Source organism: Micropterus salmoides, unplaced genomic scaffold, assembly GCF_014851395.1.
Source record: "Micropterus salmoides isolate LMB-PRFRI ecotype aquatic unplaced genomic scaffold, ASM1485139v1 Ms_hic_scaffold_1, whole genome shotgun sequence".
NCBI lineage: Eukaryota > Metazoa > Chordata > Actinopteri > Centrarchiformes > Centrarchidae > Micropterus > Micropterus salmoides.
In genome coordinates, this window is record NW_024040040.1 from 50874556 (window position 1) to 50888385 (window position 13830).

The 13830-nt window shown below is 38.5% G+C and overlaps 2 protein-coding genes across 3 annotated transcripts in view; one reads left to right on the plus strand and one right to left on the minus strand.

Moving 5' to 3' along the window:
• The window catches only part of LOC119893815 (NACHT, LRR and PYD domains-containing protein 12-like), a 636326-nt gene that overhangs the window by 91815 nt on the left and 530681 nt on the right, over positions 1-13830 (plus strand). The gene's annotated exons all lie outside the window — the stretch shown is intronic.
• rmc1 (regulator of MON1-CCZ1) lies at positions 2013-13090 on the minus strand. Its single transcript, XM_038708417.1, has 21 exons — positions 12874-13090; positions 11889-11965; positions 11628-11712; positions 11219-11275; positions 10952-11038; positions 10003-10143; positions 9489-9592; positions 9178-9267; positions 8860-8965; positions 8393-8501; positions 8258-8302; positions 8100-8153; positions 7568-7696; positions 7075-7181; positions 6838-6957; positions 5602-5679; positions 5356-5460; positions 4910-4978; positions 4739-4826; positions 4142-4279; positions 2013-3167 (listed from the first exon to the last, which is right to left on the minus strand). Exons 1-21 carry the CDS (start codon positions 12970-12972, stop codon positions 3088-3090), a joined length of 1968 nt encoding a protein of 655 aa, XP_038564345.1. The 5' UTR covers positions 12973-13090; the 3' UTR covers positions 2013-3087.

Sequence of the window (13830 nt, forward strand, 5' to 3'; positions counted from 1 at the left end):
TGGCGCCCTATCGGCCAAACTCGAGGTTTCAAAACGACAGTCCACAAACCAACAGGTGACGTCACGATGACTACGTCCACTTCTTATATACAGTCTATGGTTGATGCAAGTCGATATTATGGCTAATATTCTCATCCACGATCTAATGGTTGAAAATATTGCTCCGATGTCAAACTTATAAAATTATACTACTTCTTCTTCTAACGTACGTATTAAACATAGTGATGAGTGTCTGCACTGCCTGAATTTTACCAGAAGTAGAACAACTTAAAAAAGCAGCATCCAGCTTGCATGCATAAAACTCCTTCTCTGAAGTTCTGCTTATTGCCATCAAAACCAGTTTTCTCACAGCTTAACATATAATAGTTTGTAACACACAGGAATAAGAAGATACAACCGGTAGAAAATCTGGATTTAATCGAAGCTTCTTGATGTCTACATACTAAAACTCCAAACATAATTTCAACAATTTTGAAAATTAATTTATTGGTTTGAGTCATTCTTTAAAAGAAAAAATATCTTATAACAGCTTCTTAAATATAAATATTTTCTGGTTTCATTACTTCTCTATGGAAGCCCTAAGCAGCCATCCATTCAACTTTTTTTTTTACTCCGTTTTCCCGTGATCTCGAGATTCTGTCATAGGTTAGTTCAGTTGGCACAGCACAGGACTCGCAATCTAAGTCAACTCCTGCTCTCAATGACTTTTTATTATCTTGTTTGTGTGTTTTTTATTGTCCTCTTCAGCAAAGTTATGAAGAGATTCATGGGAATCCAATCACACATTTCCCGACAGCTATTTCAAAATAGCCATCAGGAAATATGTAACGTTCCCCTGAATGAGAAGCGCAGGAATTTCCTCTGCATGTGAACCAACCTAATCAGTGAGATGAAATAGTTTGTGGCGCCTGGTCCAATTGTCTGGCCCAATTGTCTGGCCCGAGTGGATCATGGTCTGCAGCTCATTAATGTCAGAAGTAACACTTGTTTCGGCTGATTTGCAGCAGCCTTAAGTCAAAGCAGGGCCAACATGTCTCCTTTCCCGCCACTACTACAGCTGTATGAACCCAAAATAAACATTTTGCTGTGATTAGGTAATAAACGGATCAAACTGATGCGGAAATAATTAGGCTACATCTTATTATTCATCATTATGATTTTGTATGTAATCATGCTGCGCACAAAGCTGGCAACGTGTTGTGTGTGAAACAGACTTATGCTGGGAAGAGGGCAGTGGGAAAGTTTTCATGATGGCGGCGCTCTATCGGATGTACAAATAATGTACAGGACACATTTGTTTCACATACATATACTTACACTACTTTATTTTGTAGATGGTACAAAGGTATCTTGTTGTAGCGCACACAATTAGTTACTTTTGGTTCTTGATTTATATTATATTAAGCATTTTGGTTAATGTTAAGTAAGCTTAAATTTTTTGGAATAACTGTGGGTTTATTGGTATTTGTAGTTTACATAGTAAGTAATACGTTACTGTTAGTTTCCCCTGTCTGATCAGGTTGCTCTAGTTGCTGAGGTGGATCTAAACTATCTTGTAATAGACTGAAATTAATGATTATTTTCATTATGGATTAATCTGCAGAACATTTTCTCCATTTAAAACGTACAAATTTGATTGGTTTTTAAAAGTTCAGAAAATAGAGAAATGCTGTCAGTTTCCCAGAGCCCAAAGTGACCCATGTCCAAACAAACAATACAAACCTCAACATTATTAAATCAATGTAACAATTCATAAATAGTAATCAGATGTCATTATTTGTCCAGTATGGAAATAATACTTAGCACTGATTTTGAGTCACATTAAATGGAAGCTATTAAAACAGGAATTTTCCCAAAAATTCCCTTTTGACCTCACAACACTGAAGGCCCTAATGTCTAATTATCACACTACCATGTTAATGCACCACTGAAATAACACACCTGCAGTTTAGTCTTATTTTCTTTACAGAAAGCTATTTAATTAGGCACATTTATAAAGTACACAGACTATCTATCATTTTAAATTTTTAATATCATCCAACAATCCAATTTAAACATTTCTTTACTTAATACATTTCAGTTGACATAATGATTCATTCTTTACAAAATAAAGACATTAAATTCACCGTTACCCTCATATGCACAAAATTTTGATACAGAGATCCCAAAACACTTTTACAGCTACAGCCTCTGGCCCCGCCCACAACAGGTGACATTAGTGTGCGCCGCCTGACAGCCTTTAAGCGTCACAGCAACAAGCGAGTGATGATGACCTGAAGTTACAGATTTCACCAGTAAACACTATTATTAAATCTGAAGGATTTTTATTTGATTTTAAAATTATTAAAATTTTTATCAATGTGATTTGTTACCATTTCTGAGATGTTTTCAAAGTACTGTAAATAGACATATTGGTATTTTAACATATTACTAGCATTATAACAGTACAGGTTTTATTTCTGCAAAATGGTAGCATTATATTTGACGTTTCCTAAAGTTTTGGGGCATTTAATGTTTTTTGATACTTTTACCATGAAGCACTACATTTAAAAATGATTGAGTCTGTTAAAAAAATAAATGTTGTTATTGCCCTAGGGAAATGAAAACAGTTTTTTTTGCCATTACTTTTTTAATGAGGACATGAAATGGTTTAAGGGAACCTTATCAAAATGTCAATTTAGGTTATTATAAAAATATTTCATAAATCAGATTTTTTTACTCAAATATAATTGTAATGCCAGTTAGACTTATTATTTATTTATGTTTTAATTTTTCTTGTATGCTTCAAGTCAAGGAGACAAACCTGCAGATGAGACTAGTAATCTGGATCAGGTGTTCATATGCCATAGTACAGGCCATCCTGAAACAAGGATATGATGTTTATTTGTGCAAATAAGCAGGATAATTAGAATGATGTTGAAGAGAAACGAGTGTCCATTTAAACCATAATGATCTGTTCCCCGTGTTGGTTCATCACCCCATCAATTCGTCTCCTGAACTTCTTGCGTGTCCAAAGTGACTGAGACTAAGTCCAACCGGTCTGCTGTGATCCAGTTTACAGTAAGTGTGTGTTTTGGTCCTGATGGTTCACACAGTGGAGGGTTTCATCAGAGCCTGATCCCCAAACAGCTGCTTGAAGTGAACCACATGCTCCTCACAGTGCTCTCCTGGACACACACACAGACACACACACAGACACACACACAGACACACACACAGACACACACACAGACACACACACACACACACACACACACACACACACACTTAAAAGTTAGTCCCAAAGAGCTAAATGGGTAATTTAAAAGGGTCAGTTCACCAGAAAAACAACTTCCTACTAAATTCAAATCTTTAAAGGGTAACTTTAATTGTTTTAATTGTTTCTGTTTAAATATATCTCTAGTCAAACCCACCTGACTCCAATGACAAATATTTATTTTACCTGGTTGCATGTAACTTTCTTATTTTAAAGGGTTAAAACACCAAAGTCACATTATAACACAAGCTAAGCGATTGAGACAGCGGAAGAATAAAAGAGGTAAAATTACTGTTTTTGTCAAGGGAATCTGGTGGCTTTGGCGAGAGTGACATAACGAATGTTTCTGGTTAAACAAAAAGGATCTCACGTAATGTTGTCAGACACTTAATAACAATCCGAGCCTGTCAGTGGCAAAAACAAGCACTACAGAAGACAAATGCCTGCAAGTATTACGTTGCAGCCCTGTTTTACATGTCGACTGCAGTACCCTAGCTCAATACTGGACCAATTTTAAAACATGGGGAATAGGTATATTTCAACTGGGATCCTAAGTTATCCTTTAACTGGTCCTCACTATCAAAACTTTCATTTGTTAATACAACCATGACAATATAAACAAGTTGATTCTTATTGACTCCAGTTACTGCAGTTAGAATAAATGATCATATTTAGGCTTGGGTTTAGCAGGCAGGGTGTCTGCAGGTTTGGTCAGCTGATATTTAAGACATTTTAATGTTAATTTGAATGACAGAAACCAATTTTTTAATTACTATAATTAAATAAAAGTCTGTTAACACATCACATCTAAAAGTGAATCATTCATGACTTAAAACAGTGTCAGTGACTGATGATATAATGTCACGCCTGTGTGTTTTCTCTCACCGGGGTTGAAGCTGGGGCTTCCTCTCAGCCGCTGGTTTCTCTGCTGGAACGACCTGAACACGGTGTAGAACAACATCTGGTCTCCGGTCTGCTGTGCTGCATCCAGAAACTTCCTGGCCGACACGTTGTCATGGCCGCCTGCTCCCGGTGAAACCAGTTTACGGTCAGTTCACTTCAAAGTTCAGGCTTTTTTGTATCTTAGTACAGTGCTCACATACATTGTGCACGTTAAAAGAGTTACTGGTGGCTGCGAAGCATGACATTCATAGAGGAACTACACTGTAAGCTAAAATCTACAGTCCTTTATCCATGAAGACGTCTGGAGACACGAGGCTTCAGCAGCCCGTGCCAGACTAAATGAGCGGCTTTCTCTGTCCTGGTACTTGCGTGTACGTTTACTGCTCCAGCCTCAAACCTACATGTGACTACTAGGACAGATCTTTCTACCACTGCTGGAGGATTTTCCAGTTCTTACAGTGCAGTTTTTTTATGAAGGGATCACTTTGTTAAAATGATCTGATGCAGCTAAACTACAAGTTCTTTAATAAGTTTTGTCATGAGATTGTACCTCTGTAGATAAATTTAACATCAACGTACCGACACTGCGGATGAATCTGAGCGCGCCCAGAACCTGCTGCTTCGACAACAGAACCTCGACAATCTCATCGTTGGCGGTGGAGAGACGCTGAGAACACACAAACCACATGTTAATGATTCAGTTTAAAATAACGTGTGTCATTATTTAGAGCCTGTGTGTGTGTTGGATACCTTCAACATGTCCAGAGACAGCTGGTGTGCAGGAGGATACGTACTCTCCAGGGACAGAAGTAAACAGGCCTGAACACAAAGAAACAGAATTAAAAAGGAAGTTAACACAAACTGACTGACAGTCAGACTGAAGAGTACATTTAAATTGTTCAACAAATGTCCCCTGTAAGGTAATGGCCGTGAAAGAGGACATCTGATTATGTTCATTTTATTTATGTCGTCTTGTGATTATATAAGAACTAAAATATCATTCACAAATTAAAAGGTTAATTTTATATTACTGTATATGAACAGTTACAGAGGGCTGGCTTCAAACTAGGACATACGGACATATTGTTGACTAAGTTTCAGTACAAACAGGCACAGAACTGGTTTAAATCTGAGTTCAGAATTTAGATTAAACTGGTTTAGAACCAGTTTCAGATCAGTTTAGGGTGTGAACTCACCAGCGGTTTGGAGTCGCTGAGGACGTGATACTGCAGGAACTGGTGCAGCATGTAGAAGAGGTTGTGTTGCACCAACGTCTTGATCACCAACTCATACAAGTAATGCTGAAAGACACAAACAACACAATCAGAAAACGTTTGACCTGAGGCTGGCAGCAGAGAAAAAGGTCACGAGGTCAATAAAATCAACAAGATCAGAAGAAAATATCAGTGTGAACAATGAGGTGTCTCGATGCTCGGCTTTACCTGTACGGTGATCTGGAACTGGTTGAGAGAGCGGATGTACTCCATCAGCACCGCAATGATGAATTTATGGGAGACACCCTGCAGAACACACAGATTATAATTTAAAAAAAGGCAGACTTGTTTAAACTGTCACCTGGATTTATCTTCCTAAATGTTCTTTATTAATATAATTGTTTCCTTTTTTTGTCTAACATTTTCTTCAGTAGGTTTAATTGTTTGCATCCGAATCAAAACCTGAAAGCTAATACATTATTCAACTTGATAAATACAGAATTTTTCATTCAAATTTGTTTAGAAATATCAAGATTATACTGAACTTTGTCGTCAGCAACATTTAAAGTTTCCATACAAAAAATAAGTACAGGTGCTTGTCCATTCAAAAAGTGAAACTTGAATATTATATTCATTCACTACACACAGACTGACATATTTCAAATGTTTATTTTATTTAATTGTGATGTTTAAAACTGACAACTAATGAAAACCCCAAATTCAGTATCTCAGAAAATTATATAATTATATTATATATTATTCTAATTATATGACCAGCACCTGTAAGTCCACACTATGGATCTGTAGTATTCTGACAGCCTCAAAGTACTTCTGCATTGAACCACATGGCTTCTGACTGATCTAAGAAAGCATACGTCAGCTTTTCATAAAAGCTCAGTTTTCCCCGTTCACGTTAAAAAACAAAGCTGTCATTTCAACATCCATGGTTTGAAAGAGGTGTCAAGGAAGCATCTACAACAGGGTCGAGAAGCCTTCATTGAACAGGGGAGGGGGTCTACGCCACCACTTATCCCCCACTTACAATGCTGTCCTTTCATCACTTCCCAGGAAACTCAACAAACGTAACCTATTGGCCTCAGGTGAAGATACCAACGATGGTCGTTCAGTCTTGGCCACAGGTAGTCTTAACGACTGTAACGACTGTCGTCACAGCAACAAGGAGCACTAACGAACCAGCGGTATCGATGACCCGGGCCAACGACCCCACTGAGGTTAAATAGCTGAGTTTCCCTGCCAGTCAGTCACAACTGAAGAAGTCCTTTGGATGAGGGACGAAACGTCTTCCAGTATCTTCAACCAAGTCCAGTTGCCCTTGATTTTAACCTTTGTTGGATATCTATGACCTGGATGACTGAGAATCTTCATAGACATTACGTATCGTCTTCCAGCCTTTGAGCTTCACAAATTGAGTTTCTGAGTGCGTGTGTGTGTGTGTGTGTGTACCTTCCTCTCTGTGAACGATGATAGGACGTGTGTGTACATGTCTGATTGGTCGATGACTGCCTGAGTTCTGACTGGACGCTTCTGGGCCGCGCTGCCTCGACTCGGACCGGATTCCATCGCCTGCAAACACAGAAAACACAAACATCTCAAACACAGAAATATTTCACGTACAAATACATGAGTAGAAGTAAAAATCCTGAGTCCAGATTTGTGGTGTTCAGAGAGGACGTCACTCACCACAGTGTAGGTCTGCTCTGCCTCCAGGTATTCTTTATACACCTGGTTGAGTTTGTCGAAGACCGTCGCCACAACAGGAAGACTCCCCTTCTCCCCGCCCTCCAGAACTGAGAGACACACACAACATTGAGCTTTTAGTGTGGGAGCACCAATGTTTGTTTTTACTTTTCAATGTTCACTTTGTTTTGTTTCAGGCTGTTCTCAGATCAGGTTTCTGTCATTTCTTCTGTCCTTTAATTTTGTAGGAAGACTCCATTAGATCACCTGAAACCAAGTTTCTACACATTTAGGTCATGTAACACATTTTTTTTGTCAGCGTTACACAGATGGATTCAAACTACTAACAAATAATAAAATCAAATGTGCTATCTGTCAATTTAATGACATTAAAATGTTCAAAATCTTTTTGGTGGTTTGATAGTATAATTAATTTTAGAGACACTTTGGGCATGTCAGTGTGTAAATGACATCACAAACATGCAATCGGACATACTCTGTGAGCAGACAGACAGGATGACCATCTTGCAGTCTCTCCGTCGTAACAGGAAGTCCATCAATTTGCCTTTGTCCTGCAGCAGGTTGACAGTTGGAGGCAGCTTCACCTGCAGGTACCACAGGTAACCTGACACACAGACAGAGACACAGTTAATTATAAAAATGATAATAATAATATCTCTTGATCTTTGTAAAAAGAATAAGTCCTATAACACTAGATTTTTTTTTTCTGCCATTATTATCTAATAAACTAACAAAACACATGGATAACCCCCCATTAATCCAAACACTGTGGATGAAATAAATACATGTCTCGTGGAGGAAAGCAACATTTGTCTGTAGAAAGAAAAAGAGACAAACATCTTTAACACTTTGATGGTCTGCTGCTTTGTCACAAATCTGCTCATTCTGTTTGCCTTTAGGTGAAAGACACAAGTTGAAGAGAAAGATCCAAATGAAAGATTATGAGAGCTGTTAAAGCCCCCTTCACTGGATCACAAGGTTAGGTGTGAGCGTGTGTTTTTACACACCTTCACTGGCGCTGATGATGATGTCAGGCTGGAAGACGCTCCAGGAGGAAGAGTCTGGAGTGACGGTTAAAGGTCAGCGTGAGAAATGTTCAAAAACGGCTAAAAGAGACGTTTTTTTAGAGCCGACAGTAAAATATGTATTAAAGGTGAAAGGATACAGAGCTGACATGGTACTGGAGGCTGGGAGGGAACAACGGCTGGACCTGAAAAAGGAACAATAAACACTCTCAGAAACACTAGAAATAACCTGACTTTGTGTCTGTGTGTGTAGGTGTGAGCATGTGTTTGTGTACCTGACAGTGGTATCCTGTAGGGGTGTATGGACCGGGCAGGTAGGACAGGCTGGTGTGTGTTGACAGCAGAGTCTGGATCCTTCAGCTTGATGTCGAAGATCAGCGACGTCTGAGAGACACACACACGCGCGCACACACACACACACACACACATTATAAAACATGGAAGTTTTACTTACATAAAAGTAGCAAAATATTCCATTACACATAGAAGTTTTAAGAAGTATCAAAAGTTTAAATAATGTATTATATATACATGTACTGTATTTTATATTAAAATTTAATATATAAAATATAAATAATATAAAGTATCTCCAGCTGTCGGTCAAATGTAGTGGAGTAAAAAGTACAAGACATCCCTCTGAAATGTAGTGAAGTAGAAATATAAAGCAGCATGAAATATAAATACACACATCTCAAAACAGTACCCAAGTACAGTACGTGACAAGATGCACATGAATACAAACCTGGGAGCTCTGGTGATGAACCACCACCAGGTTGTCCACGATGTTCAGAGCAAACTTCCCCGTCGTGTTCAGCTTTAACACGTGAGTCTTCTTACTGGCAGCCTCCCTGAACACACATACACACAAAATAAGACAAACTCATTTGTTACAGTTGTTGATGAGGCTGCTTCCATTTCAGAATCATCTGATTTCTCTCTGCTTGTTGACGAAGTCGTCCCAGGAACCAAACTTAAAAACTAAGAATCTCTTGATCACCAGTGTTTTTGTTTTGTTTTCACTTCGTATCTCAATGGTTGAGACGAGTTTAAAGTCCTTTACCTTGGTAAGTGATACAGCACCACTTCTGCACTGGGACTGTTGGCTGTTCTCGAGTGATGCTTCAGATACATCACAAACAGCTGACCATAACTACAGGGAGAGACACGGCTTCAGTATGTGGACTGTTTGGTGATAATTAAAGAAAGAGAGAAACAAAAGAGCAACACTACAGGGGAAAGATCATCAGAAAGAAACTTGAAACCAGAGAAAAGCTACAAGCTGCACAGAAAAAGAAAACAATCAATAAAAGGATTTAAAATATAGAAATCGAAAAATATACTGAAAGGTGAGTCGCTATGAAAACAGCTCACATGGGTGCCATGGCGATGTCTCTCTCCGACAGAGTGAGTTTTGCAGGTTTGGGGACGACCGGCAGCTCGATTTCAAACTTGTACATCTTGGACATGGTCCCATTCTGAAAAACAATCAAAACAAAATAAACACTTTATAAAAACAGCACAGGAATCTGTTATTTAAAATATAAAACAGGTTCTCACCCACCAACAGTCTGCAGAGACTTTGGGCTCAGTTAACACTTAATATGCAGAGTAACACTAGTGAGTACTTTAACCACCTGAGCTCCAACACTGCTGATATCATTCTCACATAAAAACCATCAGCTGAGCATCTTCATGGTCAGATTAGTTTTTTCTTTGTTGGATCAAATCATCTTTGCCTGACTCTGTAGATTCTAACATTAAGAAAACCTTGATCAGTATCCTAAGTGTGTGTTTGTGTGTGTAGAATATCAAACCTCACAGCATCAAAAACACAAGACAAAACCGGAAATGGAATAAAGTCACATGAACTGTGTTGTGTGCTCACCCTGAAGGCGAAGGGCTGCAGGATGTTTCCCTGCACAGTGGTGGACAGCAGGATGACGGCCGTCTCTGGACAGTACTGGTACCAGTTCACATTAATGCTCTGACTCTTCAGCAGCTTCAGACTGCGCTTGTCTGGAAACACCTGAGGAGACGTCAGACACGAGACTCAGTGAACACATTACCAACCCTGTGATGTTCAGAACCGACCAGAAACAACCAGTCGTGGGCCTCAGATCTTCGAACAGTGAGGCAGAAACAGTCTTTGTCCTAGAAGTAAAAATATTGTTACTACATCAGAAGGGTTTCTCCTCTGTATGACGGCCCTTTAAGGACATCTCAGACTCAGCTTGCCCAGGGTTGGTTTCAAACCATAATACTGCCTGTGGCAGCGAGCATTCAAATCCAAAAACCAGATTCACTTATTGTTTGATCAGATAATTCCTGAGTCTTTAGGTGAAGTCCTCCTACTATAGCTGCTTGTTTAGGCAACATTTAAATAACTTTGAATTCCTCTGAAAAACACGTTTATATCTCGTGGCGTATGGAAGAAAGCATTTTAGTAGCTGTATTTTTTATTAACTTGTTTGGCGTTTTGCCTTTATTTGAGAGTCAGTATGGAGACAGACAGGAAAAATGGGAAAGAGAAGGGTGTGCCGTGCGCCACATGGTCCCGGCTGCAGTAATGTACTTTATCTGTATCAGAATTTAGGAACTGAATCGGCACAAGAATTGAAACATTTCAAACGATAACCAGTCCCTAAGCTTGTGAGAACACTAACAAATTAAACACGCACTTTGTTAACTATGGCCTGTCCTTGTGAAAAGGTCTATGTCCGGCAAACTAAGCTCTAAAATCTGTATGTCAGAACGCAACCCACACCCTGATCCTCACGTATTATTGGTTCAAAAGCGATCTTCGTTAGATCCAAATGTCTCTGGTTTGGGATTACCTGGTAGAACTCTATTCCCTGGTCAGTGACGAAGACGATCTCATTCCAGTTGGTCCAACAGAAACCCAAAACATTAGCGTTCTTCGTCTGCAGGAAAAGACAAACAACACAAATGCAGTTTATTTAAACAACACGGCACCGGAGCTCCATCACAGAGCTGCTCTGCACTCAGTTGTATTACTCTTAAACTCCTGATTCCTCCTCACAGCTCAATCAACTTCAGCAAAGGACTTTTGAAATCAACACAAAGATGATAACGTAGCATACCTTGCATTCCTGGGTGAACTCTGTGTGTGGATAGTCGGGTATGAAGTTGATGAAATCCTACAAACAAATCAATAATTAGTACAGGGCTGCACAGGTGATCATGAAACCAGGCATCCTGCATTTTTTTGCTTCATAATGAACAACAGCCCTACAGACTGCAGCACCATAGATGCTAACCGGTCTTGTCATGTGTTTTTTAAGAATAAATCAAACTGAGGAATTTTCCTTTTTCATACTTAGCTGAGCAACTGTAAAAACAAATAAATAAATAAAATAAAAACACACATGGAGGTTTTTCCTTCTACATAAGTTACATTACTGCACACAAAAGTTTAGTTTGTGGCCGGAGAAGGAATTAAACATCTCACTAGAAAGTATTACGTGTCTTGTTCTGTGCAGCCAAACTCACCACAGATTTTGAAGTTCTCTGAACTGCCAAGATTTTATTTCCAATGGAGAACTTGATGCACTTCACTTCTCCTTTGTCGTCCATTCTGCAAAGGGAAACTCACACATTACACAATCAATATATATCACATTTCATACATCTGATGCAGATGAGGCAAGACATGTGAAAAGTGAATAAATTAATAAATAAATTGTGTCTCTCAAGGGTCCAAGGGCCTTAGATGCAACACAGACTTAATCCCTAAATCACAGGGTTAGGTACCTGAAGGCAACACTGCTCTTGTCTTCCGGGCCTTTGACCACCACACCTGTGGCTCCACCTGAACGCACGGCGAACACCTGCAGCCAGAACAGAAGCAGGACATAAAAGATATCAGATACCAGCTGAGGCGTCCACACACTCACTGACTTAGGGACCTATAAATTGTTTTGACACTAGACTGCTACCTCATCCATCTGCTGAGCAGAGGGCTGCATCGTGTCTTTACTATAAACCCACTACAATACACCTATTCATTAAAAGAACTACCTTTGGATTGTATGTCTGTCAATGTACTCATCTCGATCAGTAATGCTGCGTGTGTTTTGTTTATTATGATAAATGTATCTTCAATGTAAATTGTGATCACGTACGGGCCTCTGCAATTGTTCCTTGAAAACTGAATTAGAAACAATCCCTCTTATCCTGCTGCGGATCAATAACTAATGCAAGTCTTTGATTAATGAACAATAACTAAATTATGTCTAATAATGTAGCTGAAGGGAGTCACTCTGTATTATGAGTATTTGTACTTCTGATATTTTTGTACATTTATATGACCTGAAGTGCATAAATTTTACTAATAAATTGTTGTTACTTATATAAAAGAGCTGAATATTTCCTCTGTCACTGATCACAACACCAGCTGTTTCAAAGGAGAGCCACACAACTAGCACAATGGCGGCTAAACCAACTGTTTAGTACATTAATTTTTTTATTATTTACAACATTTTAATGAGACAAACATCTTGATCAGCTGTTTGTTTTTAACCAAGCTACTAACTTCACTTATCTATCGTTTATTTAAATAACACAATATCACGTCAACCTGAACCAAACTGCACAGACAGTCAACTGAACCTGCTGTGATTCAAAGTGTTGTTGACTCGCTGATGTTTAAATATTATTTTATCTATTAAAACTACAAACTGTCAGTTAGCTGACCTAAGCTAAGTTGGGTTAGCCGCATCAATGCTAACTAGCTCACCTGCTTGTTCGCCTCGTCGAAGAAGACGTTGTTGACGCTGGAGGCATGTTCAAACTGCACCGGGTTCTCACAGAGCTCCAGGTAATGTTCCTCACTCATCCTCACACTCAACTCTGGCTCTTTGTTATTGTTTTATCCTCAGTTCAGAGTCCGGACAACAACCACAGTGGGAGAACAGGAAGACTTCCGTTCAACCGGCGGCCATCACGCTTCCGGATTGAATCTTCACAATAAAAGCAGAGACTCTAATGTAAATCTTAAATCCTGAAGTCGTTGGTGTTTACTGTAATTTTAATACACACTAAAAGAAATCACAGAACAACAGCAGGCTTAAAACATGAAATAAACACGGGAACATGCTATTTATTTTACTGTGGTATGCTACTGTATAATACTACATTTATATGTTATATCATAACAACTTCAACTTTTTAAAATTACTATTCGAAAGAAAATAATATACATTCAAATGCAGATACATCTAAAATCAAAATACATTTTATCGATTAATATTAATAATTGAACTTTTACTGAAACTCTCATGAGTTATTTCTTTTTTTTTTTTTGCTCTATTTAACTGTCTTAATTGATCGATTTAGTAATTTCTCTTTATTATGTTTTCTTTTCCGGGTTACCTTTCTTGAGTCATTTAAATCATGATGTGTTTTGAAACATGCTGTGTTACGACTTGTTTTTTTTGTTAGGTCTTTTGTTTCCATGCAACATACTAACTTTTTCTCTGGCTGTTTTTAATTGTTCACTGATTGAATGGCAACATTTTGGGGAGATGTTTTTTCTAAACTCATTTCAGTTTTTAAATCCCGTTGTTTTTGTTTTTTGGCACATAAATACAGACTCAAATTACTGAAGCACTTTCATATGAACACAATTACATCAATGTGTTGCTATTAATTTTCATATTTAGTGCAGAATTTCAATTTTAAAGTAAGTGTGCCA

Excerpts from the sequence above, each read along its gene's own strand:
- rmc1 (XM_038708417.1), bottom strand. The coding sequence starts at position 12,972 with ATGAGTGAGGAACATTACCTGGAGCTCTGTGAGAACCCGGTGCAGTTT. Across the intron at positions 11,276-11,627 it reads AGAGAACTTCAAAATCTGTG|GATTTCATCAACTTCATACC; the intron begins GTGAGTTTGGCT and ends ATTTGTTTGTAG. Across the intron at positions 9,268-9,488 it reads GACATCGCCATGGCACCCAT|TTATGGTCAGCTGTTTGTGA; the intron begins GTGAGCTGTTTT and ends CTCTCCCTGTAG.